Here is a 25,789-nt window from a genome sequence, read left to right as displayed (position 1 = left end):
ACACCAGAAACTAACACAACACTGTAAATCAACTATACTTCGATTAAACATAAAGTTTTATGAGTGCATACATTCTTTTTGTAACTAATTAAAAATTATACAAATTAAACAAACATGTTTGAATTCACTCCTCTTGAAAGCTATAAATGCAGGATTATATAGAGAAGCAGATTAGGATGGATTCTACAACATATTACTATTCTCAATATGAGGCTATTCTTTCCAGTTGTTACAGTCTAAAAACCATAAACTGAAGGTTTAAAAAGCTAAAATCACCTGAATCAGAATTCAGGAAAGGATGTTATATTATGAGACAGTAAAACAACAAATGGCATGAAAATATATAGTATGTAGAGTCCAACCTATGGGGTCCAGACCCCTAGAAGGCCTCTGAATAAACACAAAAGATTCAAGGATCTGTGCATTATACTTGGTTTCTGCTTGAAATTTTAATGGGGGTTATCCATTCACATGAGACTAATTTCCAAATGTATTCAACTAGGATTAATAAATACATATTGATTTTTAAGTGGTATGGGCCAATTCTCCTCTACTTTTAAGAAAATAGCCAATATCCTTAGATACAGGATCCTGTATCCTAAATATAGAAGTGGTAAATCACTGCCTACAAATAAGGAGTCTATTCCACCCTTTAAAAAGTCAACTGCATATCTAAATATCAGGCTTGCAAAATACTCTTAGATCTACTTTGAGATAAGAAATCAAAGAAGAGAAAATACTGCTTCCATGCACTCTGGATTTGTCCATACTTGTTAGTTTTATTTGCAGAAGCCTGGTAAGTACATGCCACGCAAACAGCCATTATGTTAGCTATGAAGTGTATGGCTTTCAGTTGGATACATGCAAATCTACACTCAGCGTTACCTGTTGGACAGCTGCATCTGAGAGTCCTGATTTGTTACTTCCTCTTGGCCACTCCATATGGGCACTAAAAATTAAATGAAAAATTGATTATTATCTTGTCAATAAATCTCTTAGGAGGAAGATGTGATAGGATCATCTGCAGTCAAGGGTACCTGCATCTAACTTCATAAACACTTCCCCCCTTCTGGATAGAGTTACATACTTCCACTGGTGGCATCAAATGTGCTGTACTGACTGCCTGAGGTGAGAAGGCATAGAGCTGTAGTTCCCTCAAAACATGATCCCAGAGTCTACTTGCAGCCCGTTACCTGTTCTCTCTCAACACTGGGCCATTTTACTGACTGAGTAGAAAGATTTTCTCAGCAAGCAGTGTATAATAGGCTCCCGTGTGCTGTAAGCCCTTGGCATTTGCTCCACTGGGAACCACACAGGCTAACTCTAACACCAGATGACGAATAATTTGGTCACCTATGGCTTCCCTGGTAGCTCAGCTGGTAAAGAATCTGCCTGCAGTGCAGGAGATCCGTGTTTGATTCCTGGGTCTGGAAGATCCCCTGGAGAAGGGATAGGCTACATACTCCAGTATTCTTGTGCTTCCCTTGTGGTTTAGGTGGTAAAGAATCTGCCTGCAATATGCAAGACCTAGGTTCGATCCCTGGGTTGGGAAGATCCCCTGGAGGAGGGCATGGCAACCCACTCTAGTATTCTTGCCTGGAGAATCCCATGGACAGAGAAGCCTATCAGGCTACAGTCCGTGGGTTCACAGAGAGCCAGATACGATTAAGCAACTAAGCACATACACTCTGGATGAGACTTCCACAGGTGTCAGAGAGCAGGGTCTTATTTTCTAAGAGCATATTTGGGTTTTCCATTTCCTTTCACTACACCATTTATAAAAACAATTTAAAAACTCAAAGCCATACATGTGAAATAGATATTTATACCATACTTCAATACAAAAAGTAACATTCTGAAACCTTTTTAACAGTCATTGATTTCTCATCACTGTGAAGGCATTCTTTGATACAAATCTTTGGGTAGGCAAAATAGAAATACATTCAGATATGTAATACATATTTTACGCTCAAGATACAAGTCTTCTTTTCCTTGTTTTATTTTTCTGCTGTGCCGTGCAGCTTATAGGATCTTAGTTCCCTGACCAGGGACTGAAACCAGGCCCCAGCTGTAAAAGTGTCAAGCCCTAACCACTGGACTGCCAGAGAATTCCCACAGCTCTTCTAAACTGCATTAAAAGTGAGGCCAATTAGTGATTTCTCAGCATCAGCAACAAAGGACACCTTCCTTCCTCAAACTGATTGTTAAGATTCCAGGGGGCAGGGATCATGTGTCCTTCTGTGTCCTCTGGCACAGATTCTCTACCAAAGGAAAGAATGTACAGGAGGCAATACAGAACCGACCTCACACACAATCCATAATTATACTCAACAAAGGAAAACATGCTTGGAACGGTTAAGCTGGAAAACATGGAAAAGTTTTAGAAGTTTTTTTTTTTGCTTTTATATATGTATACATTGTAGATATTAAAAGTCAGTTTTCATCTTTCTCTATGGTTTCCTTATTATTTAATGTTAATGGGGTCACCAGAGATTGCAGTTTAGATCTTTAAGTTTCAAGATACCCAAGAGAGAGAATGATTGAGCTAGAAAAGAAATGAACACTATTGAGATGAATAGAATGGTATATGGGATTTTTTATCTCCCCTTTTGGGAGATGATTATGGCTTTGACTTTACAAAGATTTTCCTATGAGAATAATTCAGGACATTTGGAAGGCTGAAGTGAAGGGGAAGTCATTATTCCCTGATAGAAATGAAGTTCACAGTAGTACCACAGCAAGCTCTTGAGGACTACCCCTTTCACTGTAACAGACTGGATTATTTGTGGGAGATCCTCAAAAGTCCTCAAAGAATGTAGCAGCTTCCAGGCAGACACTTGAGCATATCTGGTTCGGTTAATTCAGATTAAAAAAAAAAAAAACCCTCAGCATCAGTGTCTATCTCAATGATAGCCACTGAAGGTCATAGAAGTTTTTATATTAAGTAAAAAAAACAAAACAAAAAATTGTTACATGAACAATATAAATGCATGTGGACAAATTAATAAGGGTCTTTTTTTTTTAACGTTTCACTTGAATAGGACTATACATGAATTATTTTCTAAAAAAAAGTTTGGTACATTAGTATATTCACAATAGACAGAAAATTGCAGAGAACAGTCTGCTAGATGAATGAGGATTTACAGACCTTGGGAAAATAAATAAAAAGGGAAAAGTAGGTATGGGAAAAGAACAGATACCAAGAAGTCTGGAACTTAATTATGAGTATTACTGCTATTATTACAAACATAATCACATGTTTCATCTTTCCTCTCTGAGTTTAGACCTTTTTATTTGAGTTTAGACTTTTAAGAGCCATGAGAAAACAATGTTCAGAGATGGAGAAAGCTTCACTATGCTCAAATTTGCTTCTGACACAGTCATTAGGATTTTCAGTTAAGTTTAGATAGACTTAATTATTTCATTTTTTGTTCACTTATTGCCCAACCGTTCACACTTCCTAAATGCATATTTATCCTAGATTAAGGATCCCTTTCAAATATTGCATCTAATCAATCCTTATGTTTCTGGTTCTATTCCTTAAGAATAGTAATCCTCTGGTCCCAAAAATTTTAATAAAAAATGACCATGGGATATTTCTTTTCCATTACACATAACACCTACCCCTTAGGTAAGACTGATACACACAGCAGATGAGCTAAACTGTTTTGATGTCCAGTCCTTGGATTTCTAAAACATCACTTGAAGGCGTTACCTGCACTTTACATGATTTCACTATCACAGCTAAAAACAGCAGCTCCAAATCACATGTTGTAACTAATTTGGTGGAGCACAGCAATGACCTATGATTACAAAAAGATGGTATCAGGATCATTCAAAATATTTCAAAACACATTTACTGAGGCCATTCCAAGTTCAAGGAGTTTACAGTCTGGTGAGGTAAAGACAGGTAAACATGCAATTGTAACACTGTGATAAGGAGTATAATAGAGGCGTGAGCTTACTTAACCTGGAGAATTAAGGAAGGCTTCCTGGGAGAGGTGGCACTCAAGCCCAGTCTTGAAGGATAAGCAGGACTTAGCCAAATGAATGAATGTTCAGGGAAAGGAAGTATCAGGGGCAAAGGCAAGGAAGCATGAGAATGTAATGAGCCCTTCAGGAAGCTGCAAGTTGATGTGACTAGCATAAAATGCTTGTCAGAATGGCAGACGATGAGGCTCGGGAAGGAAGCAGGAAAACAGATCCTAAAGGGTCTTACATGTCATGGAATTCTTCCCCATGTCATGTTGCAATTGTCATTTATAGAGGAAATAACTAAAGAAAATAACACCTCCTTTTGGGGGTGTTTTTAAATTTTAAATGAGATTACAAAGCATTTAATACACACACTAAACACTCAATAAAAAAATTATTCTAATTTTACTATGGTGTCACCAATACGAAGACATAACCAACTGGTGTCTATACATGAAACCAGCAGAAAGTGAGTCACTCAGTCATGTCTGACTCTCCGTGACCCCATGGACTGTAGCCTGCCAGACTCCTCTGTCCATGGAATTCTCCAGACAAAAACACTGGAGTGGGTAGCCATTCCCTTCTCCAGCAGATTTTCCCAGCCCAGGAGTTGAACCCAGGTTCTCCCACATTGCAGGTGGATTCCCTGGTGTCTGAGCCACCAGGGAAGCCCAGCTGAGGAAAACCAGCAGAGGGAGCCTCTAATCCGAGGGAAGACTACCTGTCAGGGCAGGCGTGCCTGCTAAGTCACTTCAGTCATGTCCGACTCTTTGCAACCGTATGGACTGTAGCCCACCAGCCTCCTCCGTCCATTGGATTCTCCAGGCAAGAATACTGGAGTGGGTAAGCCATGCCCTTCCCAGGGGATCTGCCCCACCCAAGGATGGAACCAGCATCTCGTGTGTCTCCTGCATTGGCAGATGGGTTCTTTACTGCTAGCACCACCTGGGAAACCCAAGAATACTAGAGGGTGTAGCCATTCCCTCCTCCAGAGAGGATCTTCCCAGCGCAGGGATGGAACCGGGATCTCCTGCATCACAGGCAGATTCTGTACTGTCTGAGCCACCAGGGAAACCCACCAATCAGTGGATGTAATTATTTCTCAAACAAAGTAGAAGACATGATAAAAAAGTGATCTGACAGCAGTCCAAGGCTCAGTGGTAAAGAATCCGCCTGTAATGCAGGAGATGCAGGTTCGATCCCTGGATTGGGCAGGTCCCCTGAAGGAGAAAATGGCAACCCATTCCAGCCTTTCCTGGAAAATTCCATGGACAGAGGAGCCTGGTGGGCTACAGTCCATGGGCTCACAAAGACTCAGACACGACTGGGCATGAACATGAGACAAGACTAGGCATAGGGAGATGGGCTGGGGAGTACATAAGTAGCTTCATTGGCATTCATAGTGTTTTTAATTGAGTATGGATTTATGAATGTTTGGTCAACTGTGTTTTAAAACAAATATATACATTATATATATATTCCATATATCAAATATTACATAAATCATATTTAAGTAATCTCAGTTCACATCCATCTACATCTATTTCTAGTTCCTACTTGAGAGTTCCATTCCTTGTACATAAAAATATATATGTATTTATTTGGGGGGGGGGCTTTGATGGTCTTCATTGCTGCATGTAGGCTTTCTCTAGTCGCAGGGAATGGGGGCTACTCTTCCTTGTGGGGCATGGGCTCTAGGCATAAGGGCTTCAGTAGTTGCAGCTCTCAGGCTTAGTTGCTCCAAGGAATGTGGAATCTTCCTGGACCAGGGATGGAACTGGTGTGCCTTGCATTGCAAGGCAGATTCTTAACCACTAGACCACCAGGGAAGCCCAGTTCCTTGTGCTTTTACCCTACGTCTCTTGGACCTCTCTGGGCTCATCAATACTGCCTATTATAGTCACTTTCTGTATCAGTCTCTAACCTACCTAAAGACAGGGTCTTTATTCATTTATGTAGCTCCAACAGCAGTCAGCAAAGTGTCTTAGGTTTACTTATCAAGTCACACCATCCTTTATTTTCTCTTTACAATTTGAGATATTCCTATAACCATAATATAAAATGTTCTTATTAATTCAAAAATTGTAACTTAGGGGATTGGTTACATTTTGGTATTCTGGTACTTAAAAAGAATGAATGATGTCTATATGTTACTATGCAGTCATTTCCCAGTCATGACAATTAGAAAGAAGGCAAGATGCAGAATGATGTATGATGCGTATTTCATATGCTCGTCCTTACACAGAACATTTCTAAAAGGTGGCATTGCTTCTACAGAGAGGGACTAGGTGTCTGGCATAGAAGGGAGACATTTAATACTATATTATCTTTTTATACTATTTAATTGTTTTGCAATGTGAATGTACGACTTTTTCAACTAAAACAACAGCTTAATAATTTACTTTCAATAAGAAGAAGGTACACAGACAAAATTCAAATTGGATCAGAATAAACAGCAACTTTACAAAAGAATAAACATCTTGAGACAATATATGATTAATTACATTTAACTAGCAGAAGCTTTTAATTCAAAGGAATGAGGGAATTTGTGATGATGTGATCAGGAAAAACTTCAAAGCTAAGTAAGAGGGACTTGACTGAGACCTCGAAGAATAAGATTTGAAAATGCTAAGTGAGAAGGAGAGGGATTATGAAAAAAGTAAACACAATGGGCAAAGATCCCTGTGGCTGAAGCAAAGGTGTAGGCCAGTGCCGAGATGCATAAGACCTTTAGTCCTTCTTTGACCTGAATGTAAGGCAATGCCAAAGAATGCTAAACTACTGCACAATTGCACTCATCTCACACACTAGTAAAGTAATGCTCAAAATTCTCCAAGCCAGGCTTAAGCAATACGTGAAGCGTGAACTTCAAGATGTTCATGCTGGTTTTAGAAAAGGCAGAGGAACCAGAAATCAAATTGCCAACATCCGCTGGATCATGGAAAAAGCAAATGAGTTCCAGAAAAACATCCATTTCTGCCTTATTGACTATGCCAAAGCTTTTGACTGTGTGGATCACAATCAACTGTGGAAAATTCTGAAGGAGATGGGAATACCAGACCACCTGACCTGCCTCTTAAGAAACCTATATGCAGGTCAGGAAGCAACAGTTAGAACTGGACATGGAACAACAGACTGGTTCCAAATAGGAAAAGGAGTAAGTCAAGGCTGTATTTTGTCACCCTGCGTATTTAACTTCTATGCAGAGTACATCATGAGAAACGCTGGGCTGGAAGCAGCACAAGTTGGAATCAAGATCTCTGGGAGAAATATCAATCACCTCAGATATGCAGATGACACCACCCTTATGGCAGAAAGTGAAGAGGAACTAAAAAGCCTCTTGATGAAAGTGAAAGAGGAGAGTGAAAAAGTTGGCTTAAAGCTCAACATTCAGAAAACGAAGATCATGGCATCCGGTCCCATCACTTCATGTCAAACAGATGGGGAAACAGTGGAGAAACAGTGTCAGCCTTTACTTTTTTGAGCTCCAAAATCACTGCAGATGGTGACTGCAGCCATGAAATTAAAAGACGCTTACTCCTTGGAAGAAAAGTTATGACCAACCTAGATAGCATATTCAAAAGCAGAAACATTACTTTGCCGACTAAGGTCCGTCTAGTTAAGGCTATGGTTTTTCCAGTGGTCATGTATGGATGTGAGAGTTGGACTGTGAAGAAAGCTGAGCGCCGAAGAATTGACACTTTTGATCTGTGTTGTTGGAAAAGACTTTAGAGTCCCTTGGACTGCAAGGAGATCCAACCAGTCCATTCTGAAGGAGATCATCCCTGGGATTTCTTTGGAAGGAATGATGCTAAAGCTGAAACTCCAGTACTTTGGCCACCTCATGCGAAGAGCTGACTCTTTGGAAAAGACTGTGATGCTGGGAGGGATTGGGGGCAAGAGGAGAAGGGGATGACAGAGGATGAGATGGCTGGATGGCAGCACTGACTAGAAGGACGTGAGTCTGAGTGAATTCCGGGAGTTGATGATGGACAGGGAGGCCTGGCGTGCTGTGATTCATGGGGTCGCAAAGAGTCGGACACGACTGAGCGAGTGAACTGAACTGACCTGAAAAGGCTCTTGGAGTGGTCACTCCTACTAGCCCCACATTCATTGCTGACTCCCTACAACAAACTGTAATCGATGACCCTTTGAGTGGCTTCCAGCTCTCTAACAACATGACTGCCTCCATAACTATAACTGGGAAGAAAGATTAGGGCTGTATTTTGGGACTACTTGAATGGCAAGGAAAAGAATTTAATGATTTGGTCAGAGGAAGCCTGTGAATGTTTTTGAAAAGAGGAATGTGATTTAGGAAGACTGAATTAATATGTGAAACATACTGCAAACACTGTAAGTTTTAGCTAATATCATAATTAATTTGGCATCATTTATAGGGTACACTAGAGGGAAAAGGGCAAATTAACTGGGAGATTTACAATAATCAGACAAGCAAGAGATCAACATGGACCAGAACTCAAATGGCAATAATAACATTTGGGGTCTTGGGTTTATTTGAATCCCTAGACATGTTACTCAAATACATCTGCTCCAAGTTCTTATCTGCTCCCCATTTTCTCATTCTATTGATTAGTCTTTAGTGTCAGTAAGCATTTTGAGCCTGAAAAGCTATGTCTGCTTGAATCACATAGTCAGGATTTATAAAGATTTATTCTATTGCATGGAGAAGGCAATGGCACCCCACTCCAGTACTCCTGCCTGGAAACTCCCATGAACGGAGGAGCCTGGTAGGCTGCAGTCCATGGGGTAGTGAAGAGTCAGACAGGACTGAGTGACTTCACTTTCACTTTTCACTTTCATGCATTGGAGAAGAAAATGGCAACCCACTCCAGTGTTCCTGCCTGGAGAATCCCAGGGATGGGGGAGTCTGGTGGGCTGCCGTCTATGGGGTCGCACAGAGTCAGGCACAACTGAAGCGACTTAGCAGCAGCAGCAGTCTATTGCCTGAGTCTTTCTAGCATTGAACTTTCTAGGTAGCCAGTGCAGATTTATACAGATTTTAAATCTTCCTCCAGTTCTTGAGTTAAATGATCACTTCCTCACAGGCAGAGAAGTTCTTTTGTACAATGTGCTCCACCTCTCAGCAACTATAGCATGAATAAAGCAGTAATAATACACTTTAAGAGTCAGACACGACTTAGCAACTGGAACAACAGTAACAATACACTTTAAATGAGGAAGCAATGATAAATTTCCTCCAGATTACCTTTTCAACATATCACTCGCACGCTCAAACACCTTTAATAATTCCCCTCTGCCTGATAATCTTTCCAACCCTTTATCAGGTATTCAAGAAAAAAACCCTCCAAAATGAGTTATCAACAAGTTATCAACCAAGCTTATCTGGGTGAAACTCTGTAACAACCAGTCTAGATTTTTCTATCCCATGAACATGCCATAAGTGTGTGCCTTTGCCTGTTTTCCCGTTCCTGGAATGCCTCTTCCACTGTTTGCTATTTATTTGAATCCTATTCATTCTTCCAAACTGCAGTTTAATGATGGCCTGCATAGAGTTTTCTCCAGTCATTTCAACCCATGTTAAATGCTCACTCAGAAGTGTCTAAGCACTGTAAGTCTAAAATATATTCATTCTGGCCCTTAATCAAAGAGTACCCTATACTTTTAATGTCAGCCAAAATAGCTTTATTAAAAATTTTGTCTTATCGCTCTAAAATAATTTTTTAAAAGATTTTTTGATGTGGACCATTTAAAAAATCTTTAATTTTTTTTACAAGATTGCTTCTATTTTATGTCTTGGTTTTCTGGCCCTAGGCATGTGGGATCTCAGCTCCCTGACCAGGGACTGAACCCACCCCTCTGCACTGGAAGGCAAAGTCTTTACCATTGGATCACCAGGGAAGCCCCCAGAATGATTTTTAAGAGTGGCGAAGGAAGAGGCTATGCTCTGTGCCTCTTCTGGATCACACTGGCATGTTACAGTAGTGAGTAGATATACTTGCTTAAAATGAATGAAGATTAGCAAACTTAGGATAACGCACTTTTATCACCAGACCAACCTGACTTTACAGCATGAGAGAAATAATAAAGAAAAAAAGAAGAGATTACTGAATTAAATAGGGAAAGCAATCTTATGGGATAGGAAAAACGGCTTTTAAATCCAAGGGGACTAGATTTTATAAATGGTTTCTATGGTAGGGACAGAGCACAGAGCAAGTAGCTGGTTAAAAGAAAAAAAAGAGGGGGCATAAGGGTAAATAAAGAGTAAATATTTTGTTTAAAAGGTGAGAGACAGGAGGTATGCACCTAGAGAGATAGTCTGGACTTAGGAAAGGTAAGCAAGACTGCAGGATGGGAAAGTAAAGGAAAGAGTTCTGTACACGCTTTATGCGTGTGTAAAAGTTGCTCAGTCAAGTCTGACTCTTTGCGACACCATGGACTGTAGCCTGCGAGGCTCCTCTGTCCATGGGATTTTCCAGGAAAGAATGCTAGAGTGGGTTGCCATGCCCTCCTCCAGGGGATCTTCCAGACCCAGCAACTGAACCTGGGTCACCTGCACTGCAGACAGATTCTTTTTTTTTTTTTTTTTCAGTTCAAACTCATTTCCCTTTTATTAAAGTCCAAGTTACAATACATGGTTTGGTACTCAACAAAGGAAACCTTGTTTGAATAAGGTATTATGTTATCATCAGTATTTCCAGGTGACTGTTTATAATCAAGTAGCATTATCAATAAGTCCTTGGGAAGCCCATCCATGAGGTTTACACTTTGTCAAGGCCCAGCTCCTCTGGAGTGGAGATTCCCAGTTCATTCAAAGTTGGTCTAAGTTCCTGGATGACATAGGGATAGATTTCCTTATGAGGTCCTGCTTTGTCCTTAACAACCTCTAGGATGCGAACTGCACTAGCAAAATCATATAAATGTCTGCATGCCCGCAAAGCAGCATCAATGATTTTGGGCTCTGGAACCAGGTCATAGCCAACAAGTGTGTTCATCCCTTTACGCAACTCCCAAGCATCAATATCTGGCTTATTGAAGTATGTCACCCCGCGAGCATCAAATTCCTCGTCTGTCTCATGTGACCCATGGGAGTAGCAGCGAAGTGACTGGACAGCGGCAGCTTGGCCAGGGGCCTGAGTGGGGTGCAGGAGGCTTCGAGGGCTGGCCCAGGCGACTGCGGCTGCAGCTACAGAGCAGCGGCGGACAGCAGCGCCTAGCATGGCGGCGACGGCGGCGCACAGATTAAGGCTGAAGAGAAGCCGGGTGTGAGCCCACGACCGCTCTGCAGACAGATTCTTTACCATCTGAGCCACCAAGGAAGACCTGTGTATGCTTTAGGGTTTATTTAAATGCTGCTCTCCAGAAAATTAAACTTTTTTTTTAAGTCTTTATTGAATTTATTACAGTATTGCTTCTGTTTTATGTTTCCACTTTTGACTGCAGGGCATGTAGGATCTTAGGTCCCTGACCAGGGATTGAACCCACACCCCCTGCCTTGGAAGCTGAAGTGTTAACCACTGGACTGCCAGGGAAGTCCCCAGAAAATTAAACTTTTAAATTCATCCTGGATGCTGAAATTCAAATACAAAGTATAAAAATATATAACCTAAGGAGTCTTGCCTTTTATTTACAGAAGAGTAAATACAATTAGAATGACACGCTTGTAGAGTTTATTTACAATACAGGGCCCCACATACAAAAGGCACTCAAATATGGAAGGAAAACCAGCTAGGCTCCACAACTGGAATCCCCAGAACTATGCATATATGCATACCATGCCTCTGGTGATATAGATTATCAATATACGTAACTAATAAACATGTATTTCTTACCTTTGTCTTCTCCCTGCTCACCGATAACCCATACTTCTTTTCCTGAAGTCTGTGCCTTCAAGACATGTGTAATAATATATTGTAATCTCTGTGAATCCAGATTGCATCCAATTCCAATCACTCGGTTTGCAGGAAATGCACTCAGTTTCCAAGTCACATATGTCATGATTTCCACTAAATATTACATGCAAAGTGAAAATATAAATTATTTTTTAAAATATACTTCTAGCCTAGTTCCTAAACAAGATATTTTAATAAAGTATATCAAAACCTATATATATTCTTCTTAGGTCTTAAATGCACTATGAGGCATTATTTATTTTTATTATATATTATATACATTTAATTAACAATTAACAACAGCTAACCAGTATTTGGCATCATTTTACATAGCTTTGTATTAAATATAAATTTTTAACAGTGGAAAACAGATCATGTCTTAGAGCAGTAAAGGATGAAAGAGGAAAACTGGGTATAGAAAACCAGAAGATAATTTTTTTCATTGATCAAGTTCTCTTTTACATCTAGCTTAAGGTGAATTTCTACCTTGAAATTAAAATACTGGTTCATACACCACCACCATGTAGTACAGCATTATCAACAAAAACACAACCATTTTTTTATTCTGTGCCAAAAAGATGTCAGGAATTTAAAACCAACGTCTTTCAATCAATTACTGTAAGAAAACAAGTGAAATGCCTATCATACTCCTCTAATGGGAACATAAAAAAAAAAAAATCTGTTCACCCATTTGAGTCCAGTACCATCTAATCCTTTGAAAAAATTTCTCAAGTAATTTGAGAAACAATTAAAAATAACAAATGTTAAAAATTCACTCTGGCGTGCTCACTAGCATCTTATGACACTTCAGAGTTAACAAAAGATCCTTCCTATAAGATATTGCATCTTTCTTTTGGGCGTTTTAAACTGTTTTCTCACTGAGAAAGGCATGGCTAACAGCCTGGAACATATTAAAAAGTAGTACTGTATAAAAAATTCTAAGTTGCAACCTTCTAGTTAATGCCAGTCAACAGTAGTAACTAGCTGACAGGATGTGGAAAGTATTGCCTTGTTCATCAAAAGAGCAAGTTAACTGAATACTCTAGCTGTCCCTTTATAACCCTGTTTTATGACTTTTATTAGAAATGGCAATTCTACTGAGGCACTGGTCCATCAAATTCATTTAGAATAAAACCTTATACCTGGTTGAGATGCAACGAGCAGGATGCCATGCTGACTATAATGTCCCAGAGCTGGGACAAGAGCTCTGAACATGTCCACATTGCTCTGCACCACATCGAGGTAGGACTGAGAACTACCCAGAGAGTTGACTGTGAAGATCACCACCTTGGAATGAGCAGAGGCAGACAAATCTAATGAATAAAAAGAAACAGTCTAAGCTCAAGATAAAGGTTTTAACCAAGTTCTTGTTCATGATGATCAGGTTTTTCTTTTCTGCAATTACACAGCTTTTAGCAGTTGCCTCCAGATCAACCCTGGCTCCGTAGGAAGGATTCAAAATGCTGAGGTCTACTCCAAACAGAGAATTAGAAGCAACAGTGTATCCCACGGGAGGAAAGAGCAGAAAAGATAAAATAAATTACAGGATCCAGACTTTTACAAGCAGGGAGGGATTTGGGTTTTTATTTAATTCACAAAAATATATGCTATAGGCAGAATGCACCTATAATCACTTACATCACTGATTTTTAAACTCTAAGTTTAGGAGTCCTACAGTTCCCTGAAAGTGACTCAGAGACCATGTAGGATAGTAAAAAGTAGAAAGATGGCTGGCAGGCACAGCTTCATGCTATTTACTTTGACCTCTGCAAGTGGTGCAGTGCTGCTTGCATCTGCTTTATTTATTAAGGATTCTACTCCAAAGAGGAAAAAAATGATTCGAAAATCTTTAAATAGTGTTGGCTCTTTTTCTACTTTTCCTTATGCTGAAGCCCAGTATCTTGGTTTTAGGTTCAAGTGAAAGAGGAGAGTGAAAAAGTTGGCTTAAAGCTCAACATTCAGAAAACGAAGATCATGGCATCTGGTCCCATCATTTCATGGGAAATAGATGGGCAAACAGTGGAAACAGTGTCAGACTTCATTTTTGGGGCTCCAAAATCACCGCAGATGGTAATTGCAGCCATGAAATTAAAAGACGCTTACTCCTTGGAAGGAAAGTTATGACCAACCTAAATAGCATATTGAAAAGCAGAGACATTACTTTGCCAACAAAGGTCTGTCTAGTCAAGGCTATGGTTTTTCCAGTGGTCATGTATGGATGTGAGAGTTGGACGGTTTAGAATGCTGAGTGCTGAAAATTAATGATTTTGAACTGTGGTGTTGGAGGAGACTTGAGAGTCCCTTGGGCTGCAAGGAGATCCAACCAGTCCATTCCAAAGGAGATCAGTCCTGGGTGTTCACTGGAAGGATTGATGTTGAAGCTGAAATTCCAATACTTTGGCCAACTTATGCGAAGTGTTGACTCATTGGAAAAGACCCTGATGCTGGGAAGGATTGTAGGCAGGTGGCGAAGGGGACGACAAAAGATGAGATGGTTGGATGACATCACTGACTCAATGGACATGGGTTGAGGTAGACTCCGGGAGTAGGTGATGGACAGGGAGGCCTGGGGTGCTGCAATTCATGGGGTCGCAAAGAGTCGGACACGACTGAGCGACTGAACTGAACTGAACTGAATGGGACTTACATATAAGCAACTGTTATGACGTAGGAAAAGCTGTTCAGAATTCATGCCTCTGATCCTTACGAACACTTAAGCTATTTCACAACTGCATTTCTCTCTATTACACAGTATGTCTTGCAGTAAACTGAGACTGAAGTCGCTCAGTCGTGTCCAACTCTTTGCAACCCCATGGACTGTAGCCTACCAGGCTCCTCTGTCCATGGGTTTTCCCAGCCAAGTGTACTGGAGTGGGTTGCCATTTCCTTCTCCAGGGGATCTTCTCGACCCAGGGATCACACCCAGGTCTCCCGCATTGCAGGCAGCACTTTACTATCTGAGCCACCACGGAAGCATTGTCTTGCAGTAAGTACATGCCAAAACACTGGCCAGAATTATCAGCATCAGTAACAGCAGAAAAATAATAAAGTAATAGATATACCAGTTCAGTCAACACGTATAAATCTTTATTAGCATCCTAGAGGGACAATGAGTAGATTCCAGGGTTTACAGTCTTAATTAAGCCTCTTAGGGCCATTTTTCTAACAAGTTGCAGAAGGGAACCTGTGTGCAATGTGTCTGTGAGATGCATTATCCAATTTTGGTTCATGTTCTGACACAATTGTGGGGGTAGAGATCCAAAAAACTGAAGTCCTAGATTTTAATTATGTTTCTTCATGAGTACTCTTAATTCCTATGTTCTAATGCTCAGACGAAAAACCTGGTGATGAGTCTACTATAAACACTTCCATACCACTTCTACGTGCCAGGTACTGTTCTAAGACCTTGACATGTACGTACTCGTTTAATGTAGTCCACAACACACTGTGGGGTCCATATCATCCCCATTTTACAGATGAGTCTGAGGCGTAGAGAAGTTTAGTAACTTGCTCAAAGTTATAGAGCTAGTAAATAGCAGAGTCAGAATTCAAGCCCAGGCAATCTGGCTTCAGAGTGCTGATAAACATTATGCTATATTTAGAAACTCAGTCCTATACTCTCATAAAATGGAAGGAAATTGATATCTGGAAGGACGAGGGAGCTTGTCCGTATTATTAAATATCAGCGAATGGTTGAACTATGACCCTACTACCAAGACAGGCCCCAACCTATCTTGCAAGATTTTTCTTTTCTTTTCTCTTCCTCCTGTAGCTTCCTCTACTTCAAATGATGGAAATGGCCTCACCCTCAAGGATGACTTAGAAGTAAACAGAGCAGTACCAAGTGCAAGAAAGGCTTCCTGCTTCAAAGTCTTTTACTCTCTCCATAGGCCTGGGGTGGACACCAGGCTTCTTTAAGTTTAAAAAGCACACAGGTGATTCTCACACAATTGATCAACCTATAACCCACTGACTATTGAGCAAATTTTACTTTGTTCTGTATGTCAGCAACAACTTATAATATTCAACTACTGAACATTTTCTTCTCCAGGCACAGACATAACCATACACACATTTTGCTCATGCATGCAGAGACTATTTATTTCTGGAGTGAATCATAAGAAATTGGTAACAAACTTATTTGAAATGCCAGCTCAGCTGCTTACTGTGTAACTAAAGCCACAATCTCTCTGAGCAAACTATAAAATAAACTAAGAGCAGTAATGGGATATGAATACATGTAAATTAGCTAGAATATATTGCTGATTCCCTGAAAAAACATGGCATCTATAATTATTATTAAGGGATAAGAGACCAACATAATAGTGTCTTCAGCCAGGAAATGACATAATCAAAACAATATCATAGGATAATTATTCTATTAGCTCTGTTTAATATAAAATAAATCAGCAAGAAGGAAATAGGAACCTTCTTATACTGCTGATGAGAGTATAAATTAGTACAACTCAAAAATATGTATTTTGAAAAACACCTTTTGTGAATTCCCTAGCAGACCAGTGATTAGGACTCTGTGCTTCCACTGCAGAGGGTAAGCACTGAATCCCTGGTCTGGGAACTAATTTCCTGCATGCCTCAAGGCACAGCCAAAATTAAAGAAACATTTTACTTAACATAAACAGAAACAACTTTTGACCCAGTAATTCTAGTTTATCCTACTGGGTAGAGAAATACATAGAGATTTTTACATTACAATGTTCTCTGTAGCATTATCTGTAATCACCAAAAAACAAACAAACAAACAAAAAAATTAAATATCTATACCAATAGGAGATACTCATCTGATGGAGTATTATTAAGAAACTGTTCAAGAAATATAGGTATTTAGATCTTTATGTGCTGTTAATAATGATCTTCAGAATGATAATATAAATTTATCAATAACCTAAACACAGAATTGCCATATGATCTGGCAATTCCACTTCTGGGGACATCCCTAAAGGAACTGAAAAGAGGTGTTCAAACAAATACTTGTACATACATGTTCATAGCAGGACTACTCACAAGAGCAAAAAGATGCAACCCAAATGTATAGCAACTGATAAACAGATAAATAAAATGAGGCATAGCCACACCACAGAATATTATTCAGCCATAAACAGGAGGGGTGCACTGATACACACTACAATATGGATGAACCCTGAAAACACTACACTGAGTGAAGAAAGCCAGGCACAAAGGCCACATGCTATGCAATTCCATTCATATGAAACATCCAGAAAAGGCAGATCCACAGAACAGGCCAGTGACTGCCAGGGCCTTGGGGAGAGTGGAAAATAGGGGAGTGACTGCTTAAGGTACGGAGGGTCTCCTTCGGGGCTAGGAAAAATGTTCTGGAACTAGATAGTGGTGATGGTTGCACAACACTGTGTAAGTGCTGACTCACTAATGTAAATTTACGCATATGTATTTTAGCACAATAGAAAACAAAAAAAAGGGATAAAAGTGCAAAAAACAAGTGCAGAACCAGTTTCCCCAATATGACTCCTAAAGCAATTACTCTTTTAACAGTTCCCTCAGTATTTCTCCAGATTTAGTCTACGCACACAGTTTGTCTATGTATACATAGTATGGCCATTTGCAGGGTCATATACACACATGTATATCCTTCTCCAAAGTATTTTAGCAGCTATTTAAAAACTCCAAACAGAGCAAAGTACAACTCTAGGATGATCATCAATGCCTGTCGTGATGGGGCATTAGTAAAATGTCACAATGAGCTTCAGTTCAGTTCAGTCGCTCAGTCGTGTCCGACTTTTTGAGACCCCATGAACTGCAGCACGCGAGGCCTCCCTCTCCATCACCAACTCCCGGAGTTCACTCAAACTTACGTCCATTGAGTCCGTGATGCCATCCAGCCATCTCATCCTCTGTCGTCCCCTTCTCCTCCTGCCTTCAATCCCTCCCAGCATCAGAGTCTTTTCCAATGAGTCAACTCTTCGCATGAGGTAGCCAAAGTACTGGAGTTTCAGCTTTAGCATCAGTCCTTCCAAAGAATGATCCTTCCCAGGACTGATCTCCTTTAGAATGGACTGGTTGGATCTCCTTGCAGTCCAAGGGATTCTCAAGTCTTCTCCAACACCACAGTTCAAAAGCATCAATTCTTCGGCGCTCACCTTTCTTCACCGTCCAACTCCCACATCCATACATGACCACTGGAAAAACCATAGCCTTGACTAGACGGACCTTTGTTGGCAAAGTAATGTCTCTGCTTTTCAATATGCTATCTAGGTTGGTCATAACTTTCTTTCCAAGGAGTAAGCGTCTTCTAATTTCATGGCTGCAATCACCATCTGCAGCTTACTTTACAATAATTATTAATGTGCTTTTCCATATCATAGAACATATCTGAGATGTTACTAACATTAAATCACTTCATATAATAGTAATTAAATTGTTATCAGGACTATGCAATCAAAATTAACAGGGGGAACATGAAAGTTACCCCAAAATAGTACTCATTCATTCAAAACTCCTTACCTAGTGGCAGGCAAACCCTATATATCTACCCCAAGGATTGTAGTCTTTCAATTATCTGAAACAATTGTTACTGATGGTTAATGAGACACACAGGAAGAAACAATTTCCTCAGGTCCTAAATGGCCTCACAACCTCTAGGGTCCATGTACTAAGCAGTCTCTCCTGGAGAGATTTGGAAGGGTTACGAGGTCCATTAAGAACTTCAATACCTGGAAACTGGCAGGCACAAGAGAATACTCAGCTCCCCAAAGGATCCTACAAAAGGATCATAAGGCAACTATTGTACTCTTTCCAGAGAAAGAAAATAAATCCATTGTATCTTACAGGGATCAAGAGACGCCACAACTACTATATCCAATGTTTATAACCTATAGGTACAATTTCAACTTTTCTGATCCACTGTGGTTCTTAGTACATTCAAGCTTGTGAAATCATATGTCTCATTATTTCACTTAGAAAATATGGTTAAGAATACTGGAGACCTACGTAAGGAAAGGCAAAGGAAAGCTAAGCAACTATAACATATTACAACCTGACTGACTCTAGCTATAACCTGGTTTCTGAGACTAAACATTCTCTAGTTCAATGGTCTTCCAATTTTTTTGATCATGTATCCCTGGTAATAAAGTAATTTTAATCCCCAATCATATTTATATTCATCGACATATATATGTGTCTATACTAATATATTACATACATTGTTAAATAGATGCAAATCTTTTGGACTAAAAAGAGGAAATTAAAATTACTTTTTAACATTTTAAATTTCATTTGTTAATGATATAAATTCTCTTTTTGTTCCTGTTAAAATTCACTTTAACAATTATTTTTAGTGAAATAATGTGAATTCAATTTTTAAAAAGTTTTTTTAATTCAAAAGATTTGCATCTATTTAACAATGTATATAATAAATATAGGGTCTGGTGCTTGCCACCAAGTAAGGAGTTGCTATATATAGCACTTTGCTATATACCAAGAGGTATATATTAATTCCCATTTTACAGATAATAAGATTGAACTTTGAGAGATTATATCATCTGGCAAATGGCAAAACTAGTATACAAACCCCAATCTGTCTAACTCTAAAAACAGTGTTGTTAACCAATATATTATGAAAAAAGAAGAGTTTAGAGGAAATAATGTATACTAAGGTGTGAGTCAGATACCAAGAACAAATCCTTCCAACCAATATGAATGTTATCTGCTTATCTCTTATTAACATCATTAGTTGTGATCTCTCTACTTCATTTATATGAATCTTAGTTTCCCAATATGTAAACTGAGGGACTTGGACTAGGTGATCTTTAAGATGCTTTCAGTATTAAAATTCTAGGCCTCCAGGCAGAACACAGAGAATTTTTAGGGCAGTGAAGTACTGTTCGATACTATAAAGGTAAAAACATGTTTGATTTGTCCACATTCATAGAATACTCGGACAAGAGTGAATCCTAATGTAAATAAACTATGGACTTTAGATGATAATGATGTGTCCAGGGAGGTCTGTCAACTGTACTACTCAAGGAGGGGATGTTGACAATCCAGAGCCTATGCATGTACAGGGCAGGAGGTATACAGAAAACCTCGATACCTTCTGCCCAACAGTGCCCTGAACCTCAAACTGCCCTAAAAAATACAATCTACAGAAAAACTGACTCAAATACAGAAGCAAACAAGGCACAAATCTTTGAAGCAGAATAGCCAGACCTTTGCTGATTTCCACATTAGGCAGGTTGAAGATGTCAAGGTCCATCATCCCTCCTTTAGTCCCTTCTGAGAAGTCTAAAAGGACCACTTTGTCTGCAATGCCCTGGACAGTGCAAAAAGAAGAAGAACAGTATTACACTGAACATTCGCATTTACTCAGCTGAAATTTATTCAGAGATGACAGCTGAAGAACATGTTTGTGTGTGTGTGTGTCTGCTCAGGTCCTCAGTTGTGTCCAGCTCTTTGTGACGCCATGACTGTAGCCCACCAGGCTTCTCTGTCCGTGGAATTTTTCAGGTAAGAATACTGGAGCAAGTTGCCGTATCCTACTCTAGGGGATCTTCCCGACCTACATCTGTTGCATCTCCTGCACTGGCAGGTGGATTCTTTACCACTGCGCCACCTGGGAAGCCCAAAGAAGAACACACATAGGCCTTATACTCTCTTATGAAGGAAGTAACACAACAGCAATAAAAGGGATATGCAAGCAAGAAAACAGTATCATGCACTTGAACGATGTGATCCTTTGGCTTAACTAAAAACTGTGTTCTAACAGGGTTTAAACAGAAAGCCTCAAATTGCAGCTATCTTTTGATGGGATAATGAGTAATAAGGACAACATGGTGCACTCAATATGTTTGCTGTTGTTTTTGAGTTTGTTTCTGTTTTGTCATAACTCCCAATCTAAAGAATCTAGAGTGATTTTTTGATCTATTTTAGCACAATTGGTCATTTAGCCTTTGGTTATTTTAGCACCATTTGGTCATTTCAAGCATGAAAGTCAACATTAACGCCAAGTTTCTCTAAAGAAAACAAAACAGTTAATAGACATAGAGCTAAAACAGAACCAATTATCATGCAGTTCTCTCTCCCAGAGATCTCATGGGAAATACTCCACACGCCAGACAGCTCCCTGGGTGCCACGATGGGTTGACTGTTCACGACAGCATAGAAACTCCTGAGAGTCAATTTACCTTTGTGAGAGTCCTTTTTCCAAAAAGTAAAGGATCTGAGCATCTCCTAACTTAGAGCTTCTCAGTGCCTTTATGGTCCCTTTATGAGGGCACCATTTAAAACATCAGTGAAGCACACTGATCATGAGGGATACTTTTAAACTGCAGATCTGGAATAGGGCCTGAGATTAGGCATTTCTAATAAGATCTAAGATGATGCCAATGCCACACATTGGGTAGTAAGGATCTAGGATACAGGATCCATAAACAGAATGCCCAGCCTCAAACCCTGGCTCCTTTTATTAACAGTATGATTTGGGGCAAATTGGGTAACCTCCCTATGCCCTGGTTTCTCCATTTGTCAAACAATAGTAATGATAGTACCTGAGCAAATTTGGAAAACTCAGCAGTGGCCACAGGACTGGAAAACGTCAGTTTTCATTCCAATCCCAAAGAAAGGCAATGCCAAAGAATGCTCAAACTACCGCCCAACTGCACTCATCTCACATGCTAGTAAAGTAATGCTCAAAATCCTCCAAGCCAGGCTTCAGCAATACGTGAACCGTGAACTTCCAGATGTTCAAGCTGGTTTTAGAAAAGGCACAGGAACCAGAGATCAAATTGCCAACATCCACTGGATCATGGAAAAAGCAAGAGAGTTCCAGAAAAACATCCATTTCTGCTTTATTGACTATGCCAAAGCCTTTGACTGTGTGGATCACAATCAACTGTGGAAACTTCTGAAAGAGATGGGAATACCAGACCACCTGACCTGCCTCTTGAGAAACCTATATGCTGGTCAGGAAGCAACAGTTAGAACTGGACATGGAACAACAGACTGGTTCCAAATAGGAAAAGGAGTACATCAAGGCTGTATATTGTCACCCTGCTTATTTAACTTATATGCAGACTATATCATGAGAAATGCTGGGCTGGAAGAAGCACAGCTGGAATCAAGATTGCCGGGAGAAATATCAAGAACCTCAGATATGCAGATGACACCAACCTTATGGCAGAAAGTGAAGAGGAAAAAAAAGCCTCTTGATGAAAGTGAAAGAGGAGAGTGAAAAAGTTGGCTAAAAGCTCAACATTCAGAAAAAGAAGATCATGGCATCTGGTCCCATCACTTCATGGGAAATAGATGGGGAAATAGTGGAAACAGTGTCAGACTTTATTTTTGGGGGCTCCAAAATCACTGCAGATGGTGACTGCAGCCATGAAATTAAAAGACGCTTACTCCTTGGAAGAAAAGTTATGACCAACCTAGATAGCATATTCAAAAGCAGAGACATTACTTTGCCAACAAAGGTCTGTCTAGTCAAGGCTATGGTTTTTCCAATGGTCATGTATGGATGTGAGAGTTGGACTGTGAAGAAGGCTGAGTGCCGAAGAATTGATGCTTTTGAAGTGTGGTGTTGGAGAAGACTCTTGAGAGTCCCTTGGACTGCAAGGAGATCCAACCAGTCCATTCTGAAGGAGATTAGCCCTGGGATTTCTTTGGAAGGAATGGTGCTAAAGCTGAAACTCCAGTACTTTGGCCACCTCATGCAAAGAGTTGACTCATTGGAAAAGACTCTGATGCTGGGAGGGATTGGGGGCAAGAGGAGAAGGGGACGACAGAAGATGAGATGGCTGGATGGCATCACCGACTCGATGGATGTGAGTTTGAGCGAACTCCGGGAGTTGGTGATGGACAGGGAGGCCTGGCGTCCTGTGATTCATGGGGTCGCAAAGAGTCGGACACGACTGAGCGACTGAACTGAACTGAACTGAAGCCATAAGGTTGTTGTAAAAATGAATCAAGTGTTTAGATGAGTGCCTGGTACCTAGCAAACATTTAGTAAAGGTTAGTTATTGCTGTAACCATCATTATAATTACTGCCATTATTATGACTACTACTGTACTAGTTGAATATTGTTGTACTATTTGAATACTGTACCTCATATCAAAATATTAGTAACTTTTTTTCCTTTTGTTTTGCTTTTTTGGGGTCGCATGGGCATGTGGGTCTTTGTTCCCCAACCAAGGATCAAACTCATACCTCTGCATTGGAAGTGCAGAGTCTTAACCACTGGAGTGCCAGGGAATTCCTCAGAATACTAATGTTTAAAAGGAAAAACAGAAAAAAACTTTCTATCTAGACAGTTCACAGACAAATACTGATAGTGAGACTTCTAACTATTAAGGGGCCTTCTTGTGCTGTGCTGTGCTGTGCTGAGTAGCTCAGTCATGTCCAATTCTTTGCAATCCCATGGATTGCAGGCCACCAGGCTCCTCAGTCCATGGGGATTCTCCAGGGAAGAATACTGGAGTGGGTTGCCATGCCCTCCTCCAGGGGATCTTCCCAACCCAGGGATCGGACCCAGGTCTCTCGCATTGCAGATGGATTCTTTACCATCTGAGCCACCAGGTAAGCCCAGGAATAGGGTAGCCTATTCCTTCTCCAGGGGATCTTCCTGACCCAGGGTCTCCTGCACTGCAGGAGGATTCTTTATCAGCTGAGGTACGAGAGAAGCCCACTTACTGCACTTACCAAAAGCAAGTAAAATCGATAAAACTCAGTACTCTTGGGGATGCCAAAATGAGGTTAACGTGTACATTATTAGCAGCATAAATTACTTCTGCCTGTCTGAAGAGCAATCTAGCAATATATAGTAAGTGCCACAGAAACTACTCATGCCCTCTGACTCATAGTACTACTTCTGAGATTCTGTACATCTAAAAGAAAATTCAGACAAGAAAATAAGCAACTTCTAAGGCAATGTTTATAGAAATACTCTATTTAGTAACAAAAGATCTGCAAACATTTCAAATTCCAATTAAGAAGAAGAGTGCATTCAGACAAGAGGATGGAGGAAATGAAACTACAACGTGCCACAAGTTAATATATATTATCCTGAACAGTCAGCTTTTAAAATCTTCTAGCTCCCTGGATACAATTTCACTCTTTGCTTAAGTAGAACCTACCTCCAAGACTTAAGTGAATCTTAAATAGAAAGAGACGAATTTACATGTCAACCAATCAAATTTTAATAGAACAGAAACTCAAATACCAGCTACCAAACAAACATATCAAGGGAGAGCCAGTCTATCTGGGGCTACATTGCTCAAATGACACAGACACGCTACTACGACGACACTGGGGACACTGGGCTGGGGAGGGTCTTTTCAACTTCCGTGAAGGGAGATTTAAGCCTTTCTAAAAGTAATTTATATAGAAAAGATCCAGTAAAAAAGGACTGATGAAAAAATAGACAAATCTCAGACCACTGTAAAATATCAAATCAGGAACTATGATCCTAAAAGAAAGTGGAGTAATTACACAAGAAAAGGCAATTTAAAAAAATGTTAACTTAAAAAAAAAAAAAAGTTAACTTTAGAAAGAGCTAAATTAAGTATTATATTAAATGAGAGTTTAATTAAAGCAGCATGACTCAGAAAACACAAAAGAATTTGTGACTCAGTCAGATGAGTGTCAACCTGAGGTTCCCTTGGATTAGGATGATGAGCCCATTGTTCAAACCAGGTTTTCCAAGCCTAGTTCATGTCTAACTACTAATTATGAAACAACATTACTAATGAGAGCTTTCAGCCATTTTTTTGTCAACTTACTAAATATATTTTAAGGCAAAATGAGGTTTTCCCACATGACAAAATGAAGTCATTATTTCTTGTGTGTTAAAACAGAAACTGCCTAAAAGTGTAGCAATATGACGTGTATTTATAACCACTATGCTTACGTACTTTGGCTGAAATTGCTAACGTGCAGGCAATTCCCAGTTCTCCACCTCCAACCACGGTAATTTTATTGACTGTTTTATTCTCACGATTTGCCCAGTTCTTTGAATTTATGTCTGAGACACCTAAAAAGAAAAGCAGATTATCATAATTTAAAAATAATATCAGAAGTCTTTTTAGCATTACAAAAAAACCCCCAAACTTTAATAACTTGAAAAGTTATTTAATAACAGAAAAGATGGCACTAGGCACTCCATACAGGCATTCAAAAATACTTTTGAACAAATGAAATGCAAGGAAGACAGAAATCTCATATTAAATATTTTATTAGAGGCTCCCCTGGTGGGCTGCCGTCTATGGGGTTGCACAGAGTCAGACACGACTGAAGTGACTTAGCAGTAGAGGCTACCACTTTAAAAAGAAAATGTCTTTCTAAGCTTTAAAAAAATAGGATTTCCATAATTTTGAAAAACTGTGACTCTTACTGCTCTAGTCTACAATGAAAAAAATGTTTAAAACTTACTAAATTGTTGCAAGAATGGTTATTTTCCTTTGTCCTCAATGAAAAACAATGAGAATCACAGATTCTCTGGTCCAATAGAGGCAAAAAGCTACATATACATATAATGAAAGAGGTTTGGGATCATTAATACATATCAAATGGTATTCAACAAAACAAATTATCTTATCTGTCAGGATAAAAGTAATCTTTTACATTTTAAGAAACCATATTCATTGGAACTATATGGTAATACCCTATGATAAATATATAGGAATTTTTGATCCAACACAATTATGTATATACACAAGCATGTATTTATTTATAGAAATCAAGTAGCAGAGAATAAAGGATATTCGTGAGAAACTAAACTCATAAGCTATTATTAACAAAAATACAAACCTTCAGTGATTTTTGCAATATAGGCTAGCAAGTCTACCTGCCGTGCCTCATCAGATGATGACAGAGAATACAGGGGAAGTTCCTCTTGAAATTTGGCAACCATTTCTTTAATTAATCCAACAATGATAGATTTAGGCTACAGAATACA

At 39.6% G+C, this 25,789-nt stretch overlaps 1 protein-coding gene and 1 pseudogene across 6 annotated transcripts in view; both read right to left on the bottom strand.

Moving 5' to 3' along the window:
• Positions 1-25,789, bottom strand: part of UEVLD (UEV and lactate/malate dehyrogenase domains) — a 58,152-nt gene that overhangs the window by 5,731 nt on the left and 26,632 nt on the right. For 2 of the 6 annotated variants that reach the window (XM_069565044.1, XM_069565046.1), the window contains 6 exons: positions 25,642-25,777; positions 24,747-24,865; positions 20,049-20,151; positions 12,989-13,159; positions 11,787-11,960; positions 886-949 (listed from right to left, as the gene is read on the bottom strand). In XM_069565044.1, the coding sequence (XP_069421145.1) occupies positions 886-949; positions 11,787-11,960; positions 12,989-13,159; positions 20,049-20,151; positions 24,747-24,865; positions 25,642-25,777 (767 nt within the window). Of the gene's footprint in view, positions 1-885; positions 950-11,786; positions 11,961-12,988; positions 13,160-17,695; positions 18,020-20,048; positions 20,452-24,746; positions 24,866-25,641; positions 25,778-25,789 lie in introns of all 6 variants that reach the window. The other 4 variants (XR_011251650.1, XR_011251651.1, XR_011251652.1 and 1 more) reach the window with 4 other exon arrangements.
• Positions 10,694-11,780, bottom strand: LOC138426484 (cytochrome c oxidase subunit 5A, mitochondrial pseudogene; annotated as a pseudogene).

This window comes from Ovis canadensis, chromosome 21, assembly GCF_042477335.2.
Source record: "Ovis canadensis isolate MfBH-ARS-UI-01 breed Bighorn chromosome 21, ARS-UI_OviCan_v2, whole genome shotgun sequence".
NCBI lineage: Eukaryota > Metazoa > Chordata > Mammalia > Artiodactyla > Bovidae > Ovis > Ovis canadensis.
This window is presented reverse-complemented; position numbering and strand designations above follow the sequence as displayed.